The sequence below is a fragment of the Miscanthus floridulus genome, chromosome 6 (assembly GCF_019320115.1).
Source record: "Miscanthus floridulus cultivar M001 chromosome 6, ASM1932011v1, whole genome shotgun sequence".
Taxonomy (NCBI): Eukaryota; Viridiplantae; Streptophyta; class Magnoliopsida; order Poales; family Poaceae; genus Miscanthus; species Miscanthus floridulus.
The window spans coordinates 124469623-124488122 of NC_089585.1; the positions used below are offsets into that span (position 1 = coordinate 124469623).

Sequence of the window (18500 nt, forward strand, 5' to 3'; positions counted from 1 at the left end):
GGAGGGTGGGGAGATCAAGTAACGTTCGCCATCGGATCGAGTTGAAGCCTGTGAGGGAGGATTATGAGCCATATATTTTAATGATGTTAAAATTTTGGGTGCAATTTTATTGGTGCATAATGATTGGCTCCCTCAGCGGGGGACACATTGTTTGGTGTACCTAAAATAGTTTAGATAGAGATATACGTATATATAAAAAATATAAAGATGAATCTTGTTCCAAGCTTCATAGTTCCATGTCGTGGGCCGGAAAGAGGTTTAGTATAGGGCCCTTTTCAGGGGCAGCCCAGTGTGTGTCCCATATTTTATAAGAATAGCTCTTCAGAGGCTCACCTCACGCGCAGCCTCCAGCCCACCGGCCCAACCGGTGCCACAACTCTCCAGCTCCCGACTCCTTGGCGATGGCTACTCACGATTCATTCACGAACACAGGCCAGGACGCGAGCCGCCGGCTACGACGCCTCCGGCCTCCACACTTCGACAGTCCACCATGGCGCCCTCCCGCGACCGCGCGTTCACGCCCAGACCGAAGCCACCCCCGCCGCTGCTATCCGCGCTAGTGCTACCGGCCTCGAGCTTCTGCTCTCCATGGCGGCTGGTAGGATCCGGAGCTGCGCTCCTCCATGAGGGGCTGAAGCTTTGAGTGGAAAGGGGCCAGCAGCCGACTCCAGGAGACAGCGCCGCGCCGCTGCAACGGCGCTGTGGCAGCACCGCTCTGGCGCCCGACGCCCCCAGCAACACAGTGGACAACACAGGTAAAATCTAGGGTCTCCCAGACTATCAGGTTGTCCTATAAATATTCCTGCAAACTAAAAAGATCATGTTATTTTTTAGCTTAGAACAGTGTAATAGATATAATTAATTCAACATTCTTGAAATACGTACGCAGATCATGTAATTGTAAAAGGTTTTATCAAAGTGACTGAGGCCACAAGAGCATTTTGTATCTCTATTCAATCGGACTATCGAGAATATTATTCAATTATGTAAATTATATTGATGGGATTATCTCTCTGTAGACTATATTCTTTGTAATTGATCCACAAGACCCATCCTCATTTTCTATCAATATTTTTAGACCTTTCTTGCTTGTGACACGTGATACTGCAACATATAGCTGTCTATGTGTAAATACTTGTTTTTTTAGATATAGTCCTACTTTTGATAGTGTCTGTCCTTGGCTCTTGTTAATTGTCATCGAGTAACAAACTTTAATTGGGAACTGACAGCGATTTAAAGTAAAGGGCCAATGGGATGCTTTTGTTGTTAAATTTATTCTTGGTATACATGTCTTATGTCCAGTATGTGTTCCTGTTATGATAACTGCTTCAATAACATTATCCCTTAGATTCGTTACTATCAGTCTTGTCCCATTACATAGGCCTAAGCTCTGGTTGAGATTTCTCAGTAGCATTATTGGAACACCAATTTTAAGTAGTAGTTTATGTGACGGAAAGTTGTTAGCATTTGAGTGTATTAAGGTATTCAATAGGATATAAAATATTGGCATCATTATATGTATCTGAGCATTTTGATATACTATCTGCACTTAAATACTCTCTCTCTAAGCCAGGGAGTAATTTTATCATGTAGTTGTTTATTTCATCAACAATTTCATTAGTGGTTGCTAGTATAGCTCTTTCTTTTACATAGTCTACGTCTTGAATTTTTTCTTCAAAGTCTGGATAAGTAGAGTCCACCAATGCTTTTATCTTATCCCCTGTGGTTCGTATCAGTAGTTCTTCTGGTATTTCAATTAGCACAGAATCAGAGTCATTGTCAATATGAGATGCCTCCTTGATTGTTCCACTGCCAATACTTAGCATCCAATCATTGAAAGATTCTAGCTCCTTGTATTCAGTACTATTTTTATTTATCCTTTTTAGTCGCATGTTTTCAGTTAGATATATAGTATTTATATTTTTCCATAGGTAGGATTTAATAACTGAAGCATTTATAATCTGTGACTTTGAGCCATTTTCTATAACAGGAAGTATTTGTCTTGGGTCCCCACCTAGAACAACGACCTTCCCTCCAAATGGTATGTCGCTAGCTTCTTCATTTATTTCTGACATTATATCTCTTAGTATCTATCAAATGCTTCAAAGCACTGTTTATTTGTCATCAGAGCTTCATCCCATATTATAAGAGAAGTTTCTATCAGTAGTTTAGCAAGCTTTGTTCCCCGTTTTATATCACAGATGGATATGTCATCTGTATGAATAGGTATTTGGAATCTTGAATGGGCTGTACGACCATTTGGGAGTAGCAGAGAAGCTACCCCTGATGATGCAACTGCTAGTACTATTTTCTTCTGTGCTCTGAGATATGATATAATTGTATTCCACAGAAAAGTCTTTCCGGTTCCTCCATGACCGGAGATGAAGTAAAACTTTGATTTGTTATTTAGTGCCCTTTCAACTATTCGATGAAAAGCTTCCTTTTGATCAATATTTAGTTGCATGTATAATTTATTTGCCTCTTCTTCTAGATATTGGACGTCATAGTTCATTTCTTCTTGAATTAATCGATTGTCAGTATCCAATACATGATATGTTGATCTACGTGGGAGATTATAATTATTTATTTGTTGACCATTTGAAAGCCCTAGTTTGGTTTTGGATAATTGATGAAACCTATGTGTACTAACATTTGTCATGAGTGAAATGCAAAGATAGGTTGGTACACACCAAGTGATGGAGCTAGATGATGGTCATGGTGATGGTGGTGACCAAAAGATGATGATTAGTGCCCCAACTTGGAAAAGAAGAAAGAGAAAAACGAAATGGGCTCAAGGCAAAGGTATATTTGATAGAGCCATTTTGTTTTGCCACTCGAGACACCAAGTGGGTGTGAGTGGGTTTAGGATAGATAACCGTACTATAAAGAGGGGAAATCTTTAATTGCAATGGTTATCTAATGCCACTAAGTGTGAGTCTCATTTGCATATATCTTTGCGCTTAGTAACGAGGTTGTGAAAATGCTAATTTGGTTGGTGCTTTTTGGGAATGTTAGCAACTTGAAAAGGCTTGTTGGAGGTTCTGGAAGTGCTGTTAGTGGCTTCTGGGCTGGAATTTCCTCTGTGGCGTGCTGCTGATCTAAGAAGAGGAAAAGCCGTGTGGGGCCCGCGCCAGAAATAGGCAGTGTGGCATGCAGCCGCTGGCTCTTGGGGACCACGCAGGTGCATGCAGGCGCCATGCCTGCACGCGTTTGACTTGGGTGCTTCTGCCTGCTTTCGTTCGGCGTGGGGCCGCGACCAGAGGAAAGGCCTTTTCCGTTTGCACGCGTGGCTGCGTGAGGCTCGCTCCTGTTCCGCCCGTTGTTGGCCAAGCAGAGGCGAGCGTGAGAGAGGGGCCGCGTTGGGTCCGCTGGGACCCACGCCTGTGAGGAGTGGGAGCGCGTGGTGCTGTTGCGTTTCTGCCCGTTGGGGAGACCGTTCGGCCTGGCTGGCTGGTCCAGCAAAGGGATAAGGCAGCGCTTCCCCTTTCCTTTACTCTCTCTGGTTCTATTCCCCATTCTTGCATCCTGTGAACCAAGAACAGAGAACAAGCTCTCTCTTCTCTCTCACTCCCAAGCATTTGTGCTCCATTCAAGTGAGTTGAGCTCTAGTGATTGATCTTGAGAGCTTCAAGAGTATCTCCTCCCTCTCCTCTCCTTCTCCAAGCGTGGTGCTCATTCTTGAGAGGATTTGAGGGAAACCCTAGTGTGTGCATTTGTGATTGCATATTTGGTGGCACTAGGTGGCGGTTGTGATTGTGGATTTCTTATTACTGTTGGTGATTGCCGTCACCTAGACGGTTGGTGATTTGTTGATTAGTGAGGGGATTTGGTGATTGTGTCCGCCTCCAATCAAAGTGCCTGTGAGGGGTTCTTGTGCCTTCCCTGTGGGAGATCACGAAAGGCAATTCTAGTGGATTGCGTGTGGCTTGTGGATCCTATCTTGTGTTGGTTGTGCGGCACCCGATTGCGGGTTAGGCGTGTGATGCCTATTAGTGCGTGAACCTCCAAGTGGGTGAATCGCCACAACGGGGACTAGCTTGCCGGCAAGCAAGTGAACCTCGGAGAAAAAATCTTGTGTCATCTTGTCTCCGAGGATTTCTTTGGTATTCATTGATATATTGTGATTGATCACTTGCCACGGCGGTATAACCCTCATTATTTCTCTTGTACTTACTTTCATATATACTTGTGCAGTCAAGCTCTTTAGTGTAGTTAGTTTTGAGAACTTGTTAGTTTGGTTAGTGAGGCTCTTTAGTTAGTCTTTGAGAGCTCACTAGCTTAGAAGTAGTGACCTTTGTGTGATATAGAGATCATAACAACTAGAATTGTGGATATGTGTCTTGCATTTTTAGTAGACTAGCACAAAACTCGCATTACGCCATTTAGTTATCTAACCTCTTTGATTAAGTGTTATTGTAGAAATTTTTATAAGCTATTCACCCCCCCCCCCTCTAGCCATTTAGGACTTTTCACCATTCCTTGAAAAAAAATCTTCTAGCAGTTAATCTTGTAGTTCACTTTGAGTAGGTACATATTCAATTGGATAATATCTGCGCATCAATTGTTGTGCAATATCATCAACCATTTTTTTGCCAATTTCTGTTAAAGAATTCTCTTTCATTTTTTAATTCACAAAATGTAAGCCTTGTTGTAAATAAGCTTCGTTATTGCGGAGCTGTTGCCCAATTTGTAGCTTCTTCAAATGTTTTGTACCACTCGTTGTCATCGGTTAGTAGTCCTCGTGCTGCACATGCTTCTTTAAATGTTTCATAAACAATACCATTATATGTTCTTATGTCAGCATAGCTCATAGCACCTTTCACTATCATTAAGAGCATGCGTAGATAGAATCGTTCTCCTTCCGTTGGATTTACATAGTATAATCTGCCTATTTTAAACCCATGTTGACGTTTGACCCATTTCTTGTTCGTTTTATCCCATCTCCATTTTAGTGGAAATTCACAATATGTAAGCTCTTTTGCACTGTCATATTCTTTGTTAGCACTAAACCATTCAGTGAGCATTGTTTTTGTATTTTTGGGATCTTTGATGACATCTCTTAGTTTAGTATCTTTTTTATATAACTATATTCATCAAAGTTCAGCTAGGCGCTGGGCGGAATCTAGGCGCTGACCCTCAGCCTAGCGCCTAGGCGGGATTAATCGCACCTAGGCGTTCCTAGGCGTTTTCCTAGGCGTTTTCCAATACATGCTTAAATTTATTAATACATACTTAAGTACTTAAAAGAAAAGAAAAAATAGAAGACCAATGGTCATGGAACAGGGAGAAAAGAGAAGAAAGGCCCATAAAACGGCCCAACCCACCTTATCCACCGTTAAAACGGCCCAGCGCACCTTATCCACGCCTCCTCCCACACCGCCGCCGCCCGCGCCTGCGCCCGCCCGAGCGCCTGCCGCCCGCGCAAGCCCGCGGCAGCGCCCGCGCACGCGCCCGCCGCCGCCCGCGCCTGCGCCCAGCCCGAGCGCCCCGCCGCCACACGCAAGGCCCGCGCGAGGCGCCCGCCGCCCGCGCACGTGCCCGCCGCCGCCCGCGCAAGCGCCGCGCGAGCGCCCGCCGCCGCTCGCAGCTCCTCCTCCCCCACCGACGACCTCCGCCAGGCGCTCCTCCACCACCACCGCCGCCGCCGCCGAGCCGCCGCCGCCTAGGGGTCCGCCTACCCCCATAGGCGAGGCGGACACCCTCCGACTAGAGCCTAGTCGCGCCTAGTCGCGCCTAGGCGAGCGCCTAGCCGAACTATGATATTCATTAGTGGTAGGTGAACAGGTAATCTTTCAACTGGAGGCCAATGATGGTGTATCTCATAACCAAATAATCTCCATAGTGCATCTTGTTCAGATAAGTATCTACAATCAAGATATTCTTTGATCTCATCAATATCTTTGGTTTCCTGATTTATGGGTGCATCTTGACCTTTTTTTGATACGTTCAAATATTATCTTAGCTTGGTCAGGACCTTTGTTTACATATTTGCATAAATATTTTAAAACTTTACTTTTGTTTACGTATTCCACATTTATGTGTGCCTGGTATTTCTTGAGTAACTCTAGATTATGTGGAACAACCCATGTATTATCTAGATTGTGGGTATCTCTACGTATGAAAATACCAGTGTCTCGTCTTCGATATACTGTGAAACCTGTATCTGTGAAAGTAGTCTCTTCTTGAAATTGTTTAGGATAGAATTTAGAGCATCTTCCCTTTTTCATACATGGACAATCCCAGTTTTTTTTCTCTCTCCACATGGTCCGTGCATCATGTGTTCGGATACAAGTATGTAGCCCAATGGGTCTTTTGTGGGGTTAGGTATTTCAGCAGTTATCCAAGTGTCAGTCTCAGTGGTCACCTCATTTCCTCTTTTATCCAGCCAAACTAAGATATGAACATGTGGTAGACCCCTTTTCTGGAATTCTATAGAATATAGTATTGCTAACATAGGACCAAAGATCGCAGCCGAGCGTATGTCATCTAGAAGTTGTTGTAGTTTCATATGAAATACACGCACTATAATATCAGGTGTATCATTTGGTTGTTGGCCATTTAATATAGCTAATGATATTTCTGGCCATTTAGGATTACATGTGAATGTTATGAAAAGATCTGGTGGTCCATATACACGACAGATTGCTATGCCATCATGATAATTTTGTATCATATAACGTCTACAACCAATGTGGCTAGAAGGTAAGAGAACTCTTTTCCCTTATTTGATTTCCTTCGTGTATTCCTTTCTCTATTGCATCAAATATTCCCTGTATGTATTCAGCTCTCTTTTTTTTTTTTTGATTTTTTGCAACAAATCGAAGTCTATCTTCATCTTCCACTGCTCGTGCATCTACAATTGCTTGTTTTGATAATCGTCCATAGCATAAATATGGGTTCGGTTGGTTATTTCTATAGTGCATATGGTACTTAAAAAAAATCATGCATTGTCACCGTGTTCCTTTTTGCTAAGTTGTTTGATTTCTTGTTTCCTCATGATATTCTATGCCTAATTGAAATCCTCTTTCTCCATAAGGGAATAATAATGGATATTGCAGTGGCATATATGCTGGATGAAATATAGATATATGTTGTAGTGTCTTTGTTCGAGTGCTAACAATTATATCCCTTTTATAGTTTTCCAATGTCATATTGCCTATAATTAACATAGCTAGTTCTTCTGGGTGTGGCATTTTGTATTTTATTTGATCACCTTTATCGGCTCCTATGATTCGGATACTGACATCAATACCTTTATGTTCTTCAAGTAGATCACGTGCATGGCGAAATACTTTTACTAAAGGATTGTAGTCATCGAGCATTTTTTGTAATCCTTCGATTACAGCTTGGTTAAGATCAGTTCCATCCGGATCTTCTTTACTTAAGGCTCGTATTCTATTTTCAATCTCATTTTTAGTATCAAAGATATATAGCTCGGCGAACTTAGGTATTTTATTTGGTTCAGGTAACAATGATCCTATGTGATGATGTATTTTGCCATTTATTCGAAATACGAGGGGCCTTCTCCCTTATTGATAGTTCTATCAATATTGCCCCCCGTAGATGTAAAAGCAAACATACTATTGTATTGTCTTACCTTTTGTAGGAAATGTCTCGAGTATCCATCTCCACTGTAATCCAATAACCTTTTGAGAAACTGGGGTGGTTCTTTGAATGGTGGTATTTTGATTTTGCCATATTTACAGCAGTTGGAGTCTGATACCTGTCCATGAGCTCGTTCAGTATCATATTTGTTTCGTTCTTCGTACCAGAATATTGCATTGCAATATTTGCAACTGTATTTTAGTATTCCCAAGTATGATCTCTGCCCATATGTTTCTTTCGAGAAAATTGCTAAAATAGGACTCTCAAACATGTGTCTTTGCTAAAATAGGACTCCTAACGTTGGCTTTGCTAAAATAGGGCTCGAAACGTTGTCACTTTGTTATAATGACATTTTGACAACTTTTAATCATATTCCAAAACTCAAATACATGTATTTTCTCATATTGACTGTATTGCCCTTCTGGTATTCTAATCTATCCGTGGACTTGGAGCCTTGGCCGACAAGATCTCCTTCCGTCGTTCCTCCTTCCGTACGGCGCACGAGCCCTGGCCGACGAGATCTCCTGGCCGACGCCATCCCGTCGTTCCTCCTTCCCGCTGCCCCTCCTTCCCTGCCGACGCCGCCGGCCATGGACTTGGAGGCAACCGAAGCCCTGGCCGTGCGTGGTGCCCTAGCCGAGGCCGCACCTGGTGCCCTAGCCACGGCGTCGCCCGGTGCTCTGGCCTCGGCGTTCCTCCCTCCCGCTGCCCCTCCTTCCCTGCCGACGCCGCCGGCCATGGACTTGGAGGCAACCGAAGATAAGTATGCATGTTTTTTATCTTGTAAGCATCTTCGTTTTATAGCTTCTTGTACAACCTGGTTCTTTTCATCTATCTTCCGTTTTCTCTCTTCTATTTTTGCATGTATCTTGTTTTGTCCACAGAATATACTTGTTTCTGTCTTTTATATGCTCTTCTTCCCATTTCTATAATGAACAGTATGTGGCGTTGTTATTGCATAAGAGGAAATCAATAGTTAGTAAATGTGAATGAAATAGAAATGTAATATTACAACAGGATATTAATAGTATAAAACAATATAATCCATGGTGCATATCTTAAATAAACTTTAACTTTTTAGAAGATACATGGATTAAATATAATATGGAGAAAGTAGTTTGTTAAGCAGGTTAGAATTTACATTAGTGTATTGTTTTATCAGCTTGTTTGATTTTGATTATGAGGATTATATGACAATGTGACCCGTGTCTATTGGGGCTGTTAGCTGATCAAGACAGGAGAAACTAAGGATGAGGAAGGGCCGCTGCTATATGTATTGCTGACTGAACAACAACAACAAAGCCTTTAAGTCTCAAACAAGTTAGTGTAGGCTAGAGTTGAAATCCAGCAGAAGCAATCAAGGTTCAGACACGTAAATAGCTGTTTTTCAAGCACTCCTATCTAAGGCTAAGTCTTTGGGTATATTCCATCCTTTCAAGTCTCCTTTTATTGCCTCTACCCAAGTCAACTTCGGTCTTCCTCTGCCTCTCTTCACGTTACTATCCTGGCTTAGAATTTCACTACGCACCGGTGCCTCTGGAGGTCTTCGTTGGACATGTCCAAACCATCTCAACCGGTGTTGGACAAGCTTTTCTTCAATTGGTGATGCCCCTAATCTATCACATATATCATCGTTCCGAACTCGATCCCTTCTTGTATGACTATAAATCCAACGCAACATACGCAATTCCGCAACACTTATCTGTTGAACATGTCGTCTTTTCGTAGGCCAACATTCTGCACCATACAACGTAGCAGGTCTAATCGCCGTCCTATAAAACTTGTCTTTTAGCATCTATGATACTCTTTTGTCACATAGGACACTAGACGCTTGGCGCCACTTCATCCATCCTGCTTTGATTCTATGGCTAACATCTTCATCAATATCCCCGTCTCTCTATAGCATTGATCCTAAATATCGAAAGATATCCTTCTTAGGCACTACTTGACCTTTCAAACTAATATCTTTCTCATCCCGAGTAGTAGTGCTGAAGTCACATCTCATATACTCAGTTTTAGTTCTATTGAGTATAAAACCTTTGGACTCCAAAGTCTTCCACCATAACTCTAGTTTCTGATTCACTCCTATCCTGCTTTCATCAACTAGCATTACATCGTTCGTGAAAAGCATACACCAAGGGATGTCCCCTTGTATGTCCCTTGTGACCTCATCCATCACTAAGGCAAACAGATAAGGACTCAAAGCTGGCCCTTGATATAGTCCTATCATAATCGGGAAGTCATCCGTGTCTCCATCACTTGTTCGAACACTAGTCACAACATTGTTGTACATGTCCTTAATGAGCCCGACGTACTTCGTTGGGACTTTATGTTTGTCCAAAGCCCACCACATAACATTACTTGGTATTTTATCATAAGCCTTCTCCAAGTCAATAAAAACCATGTGTAGGTCCTTCTTCTTCTCCCTATACCGCTCCATAACTTGTCTTATTAAGAAAATGGCTTCTATGGTTGACCTTCCGGGCATGAAACCAAATTGGTTCATAGAGATCCGCGTTATTGCTCTCAAGCGATGCTCGATAACTCTCTCCCATAGCTTTATAGTATAGCTCATCAACTTAATTCCCCGGTAATTAGTACAACTTTGAATATCCCCTTTATTCTTGTAGATCGGTACCAATATACTTTTCCACTCGTCAGGCATCTTGTTCGATCGAAAAATATGGTTAAACAGCTTGGTTAGCCATACTATAGCTATGTCCCTAAGGCATCTCTACACCTCGATTGGGATACCATCCGGTCCCATCATCTTACCTCATTTCATCCTTTTCAACGTCTCTCTGACCTCAGATTCTTGGATTCTCCGCACAAAGCGCCTATTGGTGTCATCAAAAGAGTCATCCAACTGAAAGGTTGTGTTCGTATTCTCACCATTGAACAATTTATCAAAATACTCTTGCTAACGATGTCGGATCTCATCCTCCTTCACCAAGAGATGCTCCCTTTCATCCTTAATGCACTTAACTTAGTTGAAATCCCTTGTCTTTCTCTCACGAACCCTAGTCATCCTATAAATGTTCTTCTCTCCTTCCTTCGTACTCAAATGTTGATAAAGATCCGCGTACGCTCTACCCTTTGCCACACAGCTTATTTTGCAGTCTTCTTTGCCATCTTGTACTTCTCTATGTTGTCCACACTCCTGTCATGGTATAAGCATCTATAGCATTCTTTCTTTTCTTTAATAGCCCTTTGGACTTCCTCGTTCCACCACCAAGTATCTTTAGCCTCGCCTCCACTTTCTTTGGTTACTCCACACACCTCTGAAGCCACCTTCTGAATGTTGGTTGCCATCTTCTCCCACATGTTTATGTCCTCTCATTCCTTCCAAGAGTCCTCTTTGATAACCCTTTCCCTAAATACCTCTGACGTCTCCCCTTTCAGTTTCCACCACTTTGTTTTTTCAATTTTAGCTTGTTTATCCCTACGGGCACGCACCTGAAAACGAAAGTCTGCCACCAAAAGCTTATGTTGAGAAACAACACACTCCCCTGGTATCACCTTGCAACCCAAGCATGCTCGTTTGTCCTTTCTTCTTGCGAGGACAAAGTCAATCTGGCTAGAGTGTTGTCCGCTACTGAAGGTTACTAGATGAGATTCTCTCTTTCTAAAGAAAGAGTTGGCTATCATCAGGTCAAAAGCTACCGCGAAGTCCAGAACTTCCTTCCCCTTCTGATTCCTACTACCATACCTAAAACCTCCATGAACTGCCTCAAAACCTGCGCTTGTAGTACCTACATGCCCATTAAGATCTCGTATAAAAAGCTTCTCACTATTAGGTACAGCTCTAATCAGGTCATCTAAGTCTTCCCAGAACTGTCTCTGAGCACTCTTGTAGCTGCCTACTTGAGGGGCATACGCACTAATTACGTTCAAGACCATATCGTCAATGACAAGCTTGATTAAGATAATCCTATCTCCTTGCCTTCTCACTCTCACCACACTATTCTTGAGGCTCTTATCAATCAAAACTCCTACTTCATTTCTATTCGCGACTGTCCCTGTGTACCAAAGCTTGAAACCTGTATTGACCACCTCCTTCACCTTCTGACCTTTCCATTTAGTCTCTTGAACGCATAATATATTTACACGTCTTCTAGTCACGGTACCTGTAAGCGACCCTACATTCCAACTACCTAAACGGATCCTAGTTGGTTCGACTAGCTTCCTTATCCTTCGCATCCGTCGACTCAGATGTGAAGACCCTTGCTTATTTTTCACTACACCCGGGCGCCGATGTAGCGCGCCACTAAGGAAGCGATGACCCGATCCTTGCTCACTTGACACCATATCCAGATCATGACACGGCGCGTCACCAAGGGGGTGCCGACCCGATCTTTGCCCATTTAACACCATACCCGGGTTCCGATATGGCACGTCGCTAAGAGGGTTACGTCCCAACGGTTTTATTTCGGGTTTCATCTCTATTAGAATGGCTAGATTTAACGTTGGCTCGCCACGTCTATCACAACCCTCCTTTACAAGGGATTGAGATCTGCTATGTTGAGACAACAACATAGGCGGAGTTACTAATCGATCTTTACCGAAGATAATGAAAAAAAAATTGAGTTATTACCTTGCGGTCCCTGATGAAGAACCTCGATTTGTTTTTGACGTTGGTGTTCACCACCGTTGACTTACTGTGTCGTTTCAGATAGTGTCTTGGCGTTGTTTTGTGAAGGGTGACGGTGATGGAGGGCAGAACTCGAGTGAGCGATGTCTCAAGTTATCGATAAAGAGATGGGAACTTCTCTCCGGTTGTCTTATTATATATATAATACTGTGGCTATGCCTATCCTTCTACCTATGAAACAAGGTGTTCAGGTGGAGGTTGGAGAGTTCTCTAGAATTTGAACAGAACACGATACATGTAAGGTTCTCTTACAGGGAAAAATATGTACGTTCTAGTACTACCTTAAATGGTTTGATGATGTGTTGAATTGAGGTGCCAGATCCCCACGTACTGTAGAATGGTTTGATGATGCATTAAAGTGAGGTGCCATATTATGTCTTGTAGGACACGTGTTAGAAAAATAAGCTAGATACCATGGTGTAGATTTCGTCTTGTAGAGATTCCAAATAAATCCAAAGCCCCACTCATACATGCGCTGGCCTATTGATAGAAAATTGCTCTAGTCGCAGGTCAATCACCTTAATCTTACGATTGTGCAGCTAGTTACTTAGGCCTTATTCGCTTCGCTGAAAAAACAAGCAAAACATTGTTTCGGTTGATTTGTTGTGGGAGAAAAACATTGTTTTGGCTGAAAAAACAAGCTGAAAAGTACGTATTATAAGACAAGCGAATATGACCTTACCATAGCTGGCGTGTGTATATATTGGAACGAGAAGTCGTCCTCGGTACAGATAACTCATCTCCTTCTCTTACCACTGTGCTACGATGCCGCTGTCTTCCCTATCTTGTCGCCGACGTGTCATCGGTGTCGAGAGAGCATATCTCTGAATCCTACGCCCCCTTGTGTCCCTGCAAAGGGTAGGGGCTGTATCAGGTTATTGAGAAGCGTTGTCGTGATTGTTCGCTGAACGTCTTCTTCCCTCTATGCCAGTATTCGAGGATCTCTATCGACGGTCTACTTCATCTACTATTGCGCTATCTCTAGCACTGGTAACCCCACTGTAATAATGATGCCTACACTTACTCTGTTGTTCGTTCTTGCGTTCCTTCTTTTACTAGCACAACAGAGTTTGAGTTTGCCTCGGATCGTAGTGCTAGTGTTAATTCGCACACCTATGATATATGCTGTTGTTTTTTTCTCAATATTAGAATTAATTTATGCATCACTAAATTGCTATTATTTCCAACACGTATCAATGAGCCAATAAGGAGTAAAAACAAGGTTCAAGGTTCCCGATGCAAATGTATGGAAAAAAAAGTACAAACGTGGTTTGGATATATTTGAAAATAGTCGGTGGTTCTTGATGAAAATTTATCTTCTATCTCAGATTTTGAAAATAATTGGAGATTTTAAAAATGATTGGAGAACACAATAAATATGCTCCTAACATTTTTAGCCACTTAGAAAACCTCATTGATTTACCAATTGTTTTTTAATTAACTATTAGAAAGTCGGCTCGCGTTCACACGGATTACGTGGATGTCCACGTCTATTCATAGTTGGCCATGCAGCCCGAACCCGTCGGCCCGGCCCAAGGTCTGTTTTTTTTTTTGCCCGGCCCAAGCACGGCCCGGCCCGAAGGAGCAGGCCGTGCCTGGGCCTTACCCCAGACACGTGGGCCGGCACGGCATGGCCCGCTACAGAGTAGCCGGCCCGCTAGCGGCCCGGCCTGTAGCCACGACCTCCCCGCGCCCCCTCCCCTCCCCAAGGCCCACCGCGGCCAACGCGCTTCCCGCCGTCCCCGGCCCGCCTCCCCCCCTCATATATAAGCGGCCACCGGCGCCGCTCCCTCATGCCTCACCCGTCACCCCGATCCCTAGCACCGGCGCCGCTCCCTCTCCGCCTCTCCCTCATGCAGTCACGCCTCACCTCGAACCCCGCCGCTCCCTCTCCCTCACGCCTCACCCTTTACCCTAGCGCTGGCGCCGCTCCCTCGCCTCACCCCGAACCCTAGCACCGGCGCCGCTCCCTCTCCGCCTCTCCCTCACGCCTCACCCCGAACCCTAGCGTCAGCCCCGAGCTCCGCCCCGACGCAGATCCGGTGCCCCGAGATCCGTCGTCCTCCTCACCATCCCTCGCCTCCGCGGTGGCGCTGGATCTCCGCCGTGGATCTGGCCACGCTAGGTCTTCTCCATCGTGGATCCGGCTCCCCACCCTTGCCTCGATGCTGGCGTGGCGCCTCCTCCCCGTCCCTGCCTCCCTCCCTCCCCCCTCTCCCCCGGCGGCATGCGGCTAGGAGCTCGCGGGTGGGCAGATCCGGCGACTCCCTCCCTTGTTTTCTCTCCTCTCCATCTCGCTCACCCCCTCAGCCCCTCTTCATCTCCTCCTCTCCATCGCTTGATGGAGGGCGCCACCTGCGCAGCTCCTGCCCCCGAGATCCGGAGCTCCGCCGCTCCCAGCCCCGGCGGCCACCTCCGCCTCGCCTCCCGACACAGCCGCTCAGTGGGCCTCGGGCTGGCACGGCCTGTAAAAATGGCCGTGCTTCTCGGGCCGGGCCGGCACAGAAATCGGCCCATAGGGCCGTGCCTGGGCCGAAGGCCAGGCCCGTGGCCCTGTGAGGCACGGCCCGGGAGGCACGGCGTGCCATGCCGGCCCGTTGGCCATCTATACGTCTATTCCATTTGTTGTCTCAAGAAAAAAATTAAAATTCTAATCGTCTTCTCGCATTTCGTCCGTGCTTTCAACCTGTTGGGTCGCTGGGCCGGTCTGGGCTACAACACAGACGAGCCCAGTAAGCATTATGTTCCTACGACAAGCGTACGAGCCAGCATTATTTCCCAGCATTATAAGCCATAGCTGAAAGTACTATTGGCTTGTTTGACTTATAAACCATGGCTGAAAGTACTATTGGCTGATTTGGTGTTAAAGAAAAATATTGTTCGTTGGTTGATAAGTCATAGCTTATAAGCCAAATACAACCAAGCGAAATGTTCCCGCGACAAGCCTACGAGCCCATTTATTTTAGCCCTTCCAAACTGAAATGATGGGTTCTGATTAGTACAGGCTTCCTCCATTTCCTTTACAAGTGACTTTTCCTTATCCAAATCCTGGCCTCCTTCTGCTAAAAAAAAAAAAAATCCTGGCCTCCTCCTTTTCCTTTGAAAGTTGATTTCTTATCTAGTACACCCTCTTTCTCTTCCTTTTGCAAGCGCGCGTTTCTCATCTGTTATTATTCTATATAGTTGTTTAGTTGATCTTCAAAATTGCAATTGCTACATATATAAAATTAAGTGGAGTGCCAAATTAATTTGCAAATAATCCGAATAAAAAACATACTAAATTTTAGAAAACTGTAATTGTAAAACGGAAAGTACATGACTTATTTACAAATAAATTTGTTAACCAAACATTCTTCAACACTAGTACCTTTTTCTTCAACGTTAGTACAGTTTACTACCAAACATTCTGCAACACTAGTGTACTTCTCCTTTTCGGCCGGTGAGTCCGTCAGGCAAATCGAATGTTTCTTTTTGCATAGTTTGGAACCTGCAAAGCTGCACATGGAATGTGGTACAACAGTACCAGTATGTTCACTGTTGGCATGCAGATTAAGTGACCAGTAGTCAGTGTGAAAAGAGTCAACAAACAAGAGAGCATGGCCCAGATTGCCGAAAAGTTAGCTGCAAGCTTTGAAACTCCATGTCCAACGACAACATCCAAAGCAAACTGATTATATAGCCAACAATTTCCTAGAGGCAAGCGGGTGGTGGTTGACTATCACATGCTGTGAACAAGTCAGAAGTATTTTCTTATGATGATAGCCAGCAACAGCAAGCACTCACGGTACCACGAGCTCACGGTTAAAAATTGGGTGGCCGTAGCACGACAGTTTGAATCCAATGCATCCTGTAAAAGCCTACTGTGTTCCTACTGCACGCGTCTTTAGTTCCCACCTAAAGTATATTCATGCGTGAATCACAGATCACAAGCCACACAAACATATAAAACAAACACAGTCAAGTTCATAGAAGGGTCAAAGACGCTCAGAGCTTATGCAATAGATTAGTGCTAGACCGATCGAAACAGAGACTACACGTTACAGGAATTACCATGCGTAGGTATATGCATGAATGAATATAAATAAATATGAAAATGACTACGGTATTTAGATATGCCATCAGTAGTGAGCACAAGGTTAATTAATTTTAGCATGCCATGGAGGCACCACAAGAAATGAACGAAAGAAGTGGCACGCAGTACATCTCTCATGATGAAAAGATCAACGAAAAGGCAGCTGAAATCTCAGCTGCATGCTCTTTCCCTGATCCTCTCAGATTCTTCATGCAACGTCGTTGGTAGAGCGTACGTACAGCTTATGCCGTATTTCATCTCACACATCTTTTCATGCCGGTATTAGCTACTAGAACCAAGGACTACACAATGATGCGTGCGACAAGGCCACAGTCGCAGCCCCGCAACATGCAGCCAGTACGTGCGTGCATGCATGCGCCGATGGCCGATCTAGGGACCGAAGCTGCAGAGCCTAAGCTCAAGCGGCGGATCCCGGCCGCCGACGGAGACGTCGAAGAAGGAGAACTCCCTGCACTGCTCCCTGGGGGCGCTGCCCTTGACGTACCGGCCCACCTTCTCCGCCGCCTCGAGGTCGACGTACGACTTGAGGGGGAAGAGCTCCAGCGTCTCCACCTCCCTCGTCGGCCGCTCCCACGTCGCCTCCTGCTGCTCCACCACGTCCCTGACGTAGCCTGCATGCACGGAGCACGGCAACCCGACCGATCAGTTAGTTCATCTCCGGGACACCGGCCAATACATATACGTTCGCTAGCTAGTAACGACGATGTGTGTGTGCTGCATGCTTACATGTCACGGCGAGCCGGTGATGGTGGCCGTAGCTTCTGGCCTCCGGCTTGCTCTCTGGCGGCTGCAGCACGAGGTCGGCCTCGGCGTCGTGCGAGGCGGCAGCACGGCCGTCTTCCTCGTTGCTGCCGCTGCCGCTGCCGCTGTCGGGGGAGCACGCGCCACGGCGGCGCTTCTTGTGGTGGTGGCGCTCGCGGGCCTTGTGGTTCTGGAACCAGTAGAAGACGTTCTTGCTCTCCACCTTGCCGAAGGCGCTGAGGTGGGTGGAGATGCGCTGGATCTGCTCCGTGCTGGGCGTGCGCAGCCCCGCGCGGAAGAGCTCCGTCAGGACCTTCACCTGCTCCGCCGTAGGGTTCCACCGCCCGCACTTGACGCCGACCCGCCCGCTCAGCACCTCCATGATCGTCGATCAATCACTCCACGACCTATAGATAGATATAGCGATCGTAGTGTAGCTTGTAGTGTAAGATGGGATTTGCTTCAGCTATATGTGTGTGGTTTATGAAAGATCGATGAACGAATGCAAGAAGCTGCGCTAGCTGCGTGCTAATGCAAACTACTAGCTAGCTAGCTTCTGCTTCTGATTTGGTTGCTTCCGGGATCTTCTTCCGGTCAGAGGAAATGCTGAAATCAATAGATGCACAGAGGGGGTACTTATATAACCGGCGCAGGGGCAGTGCCGAGGCCGTGGTCGTGGCAGTGGCTGTACCGGATTCGAAGGTCTCGGTGCTTTCCTTTTGTTTTCCTTTCCTTTCTCGAACTGTGCGAGAAGAGAGGAGCGCGCGAGGTGGGTGTGTGTGTGTGTGGGTGGGTGGGGGGGTGGGGGGGGGGGGGGGGGGGGGGGGGGAGACATGCGCAAAAGCTTTGCCACTGTTTAGCAAAACGCTCTCGCGACTAGGCGAGGCGCGCCCGACATCCTTAAGCACGATTGATAATGCGGTTTTGGTCGCCCATGCATGCAAATCTAAGTGCCGTCCTGTCGCGTAGCACCATGTCTTAGAATGAGCCCTGTTTGCCGAGAGAGTCCATGAGAGTATTCTAATCTAATGATGCCGAGGTGGCGCGTGCTGATTTGGGGTGCGCGGCGTGGCGTCCCATGGTGATCTCTGTCTCCTTGCATGGGTCGCGACCTAGTCGAAGGGAATCGATCGCGGCGAGGACCAGCAGGCCGGCTCCCCTAGCTCACAGCGCACGGGCAATCGGCGATCTGGTTTAGGAGTTCGCTTTTTTTTTTTCTCTCGATTGGGTGTTCAACCCGTTTTTTCATTAAGAGGATAGTAACCAAGTGTTACAGAGCAATCCTTGATAGTGGCGAGAAGCCAACATCGAGCGACTACAACCTAACTACTGGACATGTGAGTCGTTGTTACATTGGCCCTTATTGCGGCGACCAAGTTGCCGAAGGGACCGCGAGCGACGTGAACCCCG

The 18500-nt window shown here is 45.7% G+C and overlaps 1 protein-coding gene and 1 long non-coding RNA gene across 4 annotated transcripts; one reads left to right on the top strand and one right to left on the bottom strand.

Annotated features, from left to right (window-relative positions):
* Window positions 1-355: 355 nt before the first annotated feature.
* Window positions 356-8509, top strand: LOC136456867 (uncharacterized). 3 transcript variants are annotated; one of them, XR_010759592.1, is made up of 4 exons: window positions 356-755; window positions 1991-2802; window positions 5785-6702; window positions 7272-8509. It is a non-coding gene; the product is annotated as an uncharacterized lncRNA (long non-coding RNA). The 3 variants fall into 3 exon arrangements; XR_010759591.1 differs by having other exon boundaries at window positions 5777-8509; XR_010759590.1 differs by having other exon boundaries at window positions 5785-8509.
* An 8056-nt stretch (window positions 8510-16565) lies between these two features.
* Window positions 16566-17529, bottom strand: LOC136459458 (WUSCHEL-related homeobox 9-like). Its single transcript, XM_066459309.1, has 2 exons — window positions 17076-17529; window positions 16566-16960 (listed from the first exon to the last, which is right to left on the bottom strand). The coding sequence occupies exons 1-2, from the start codon at window positions 17470-17472 to the stop codon at window positions 16719-16721; spliced, it is 639 nt and encodes a 212-aa protein (XP_066315406.1). The 5' UTR covers window positions 17473-17529; the 3' UTR covers window positions 16566-16718.
* Window positions 17530-18500: the final 971 nt, after the last annotated feature.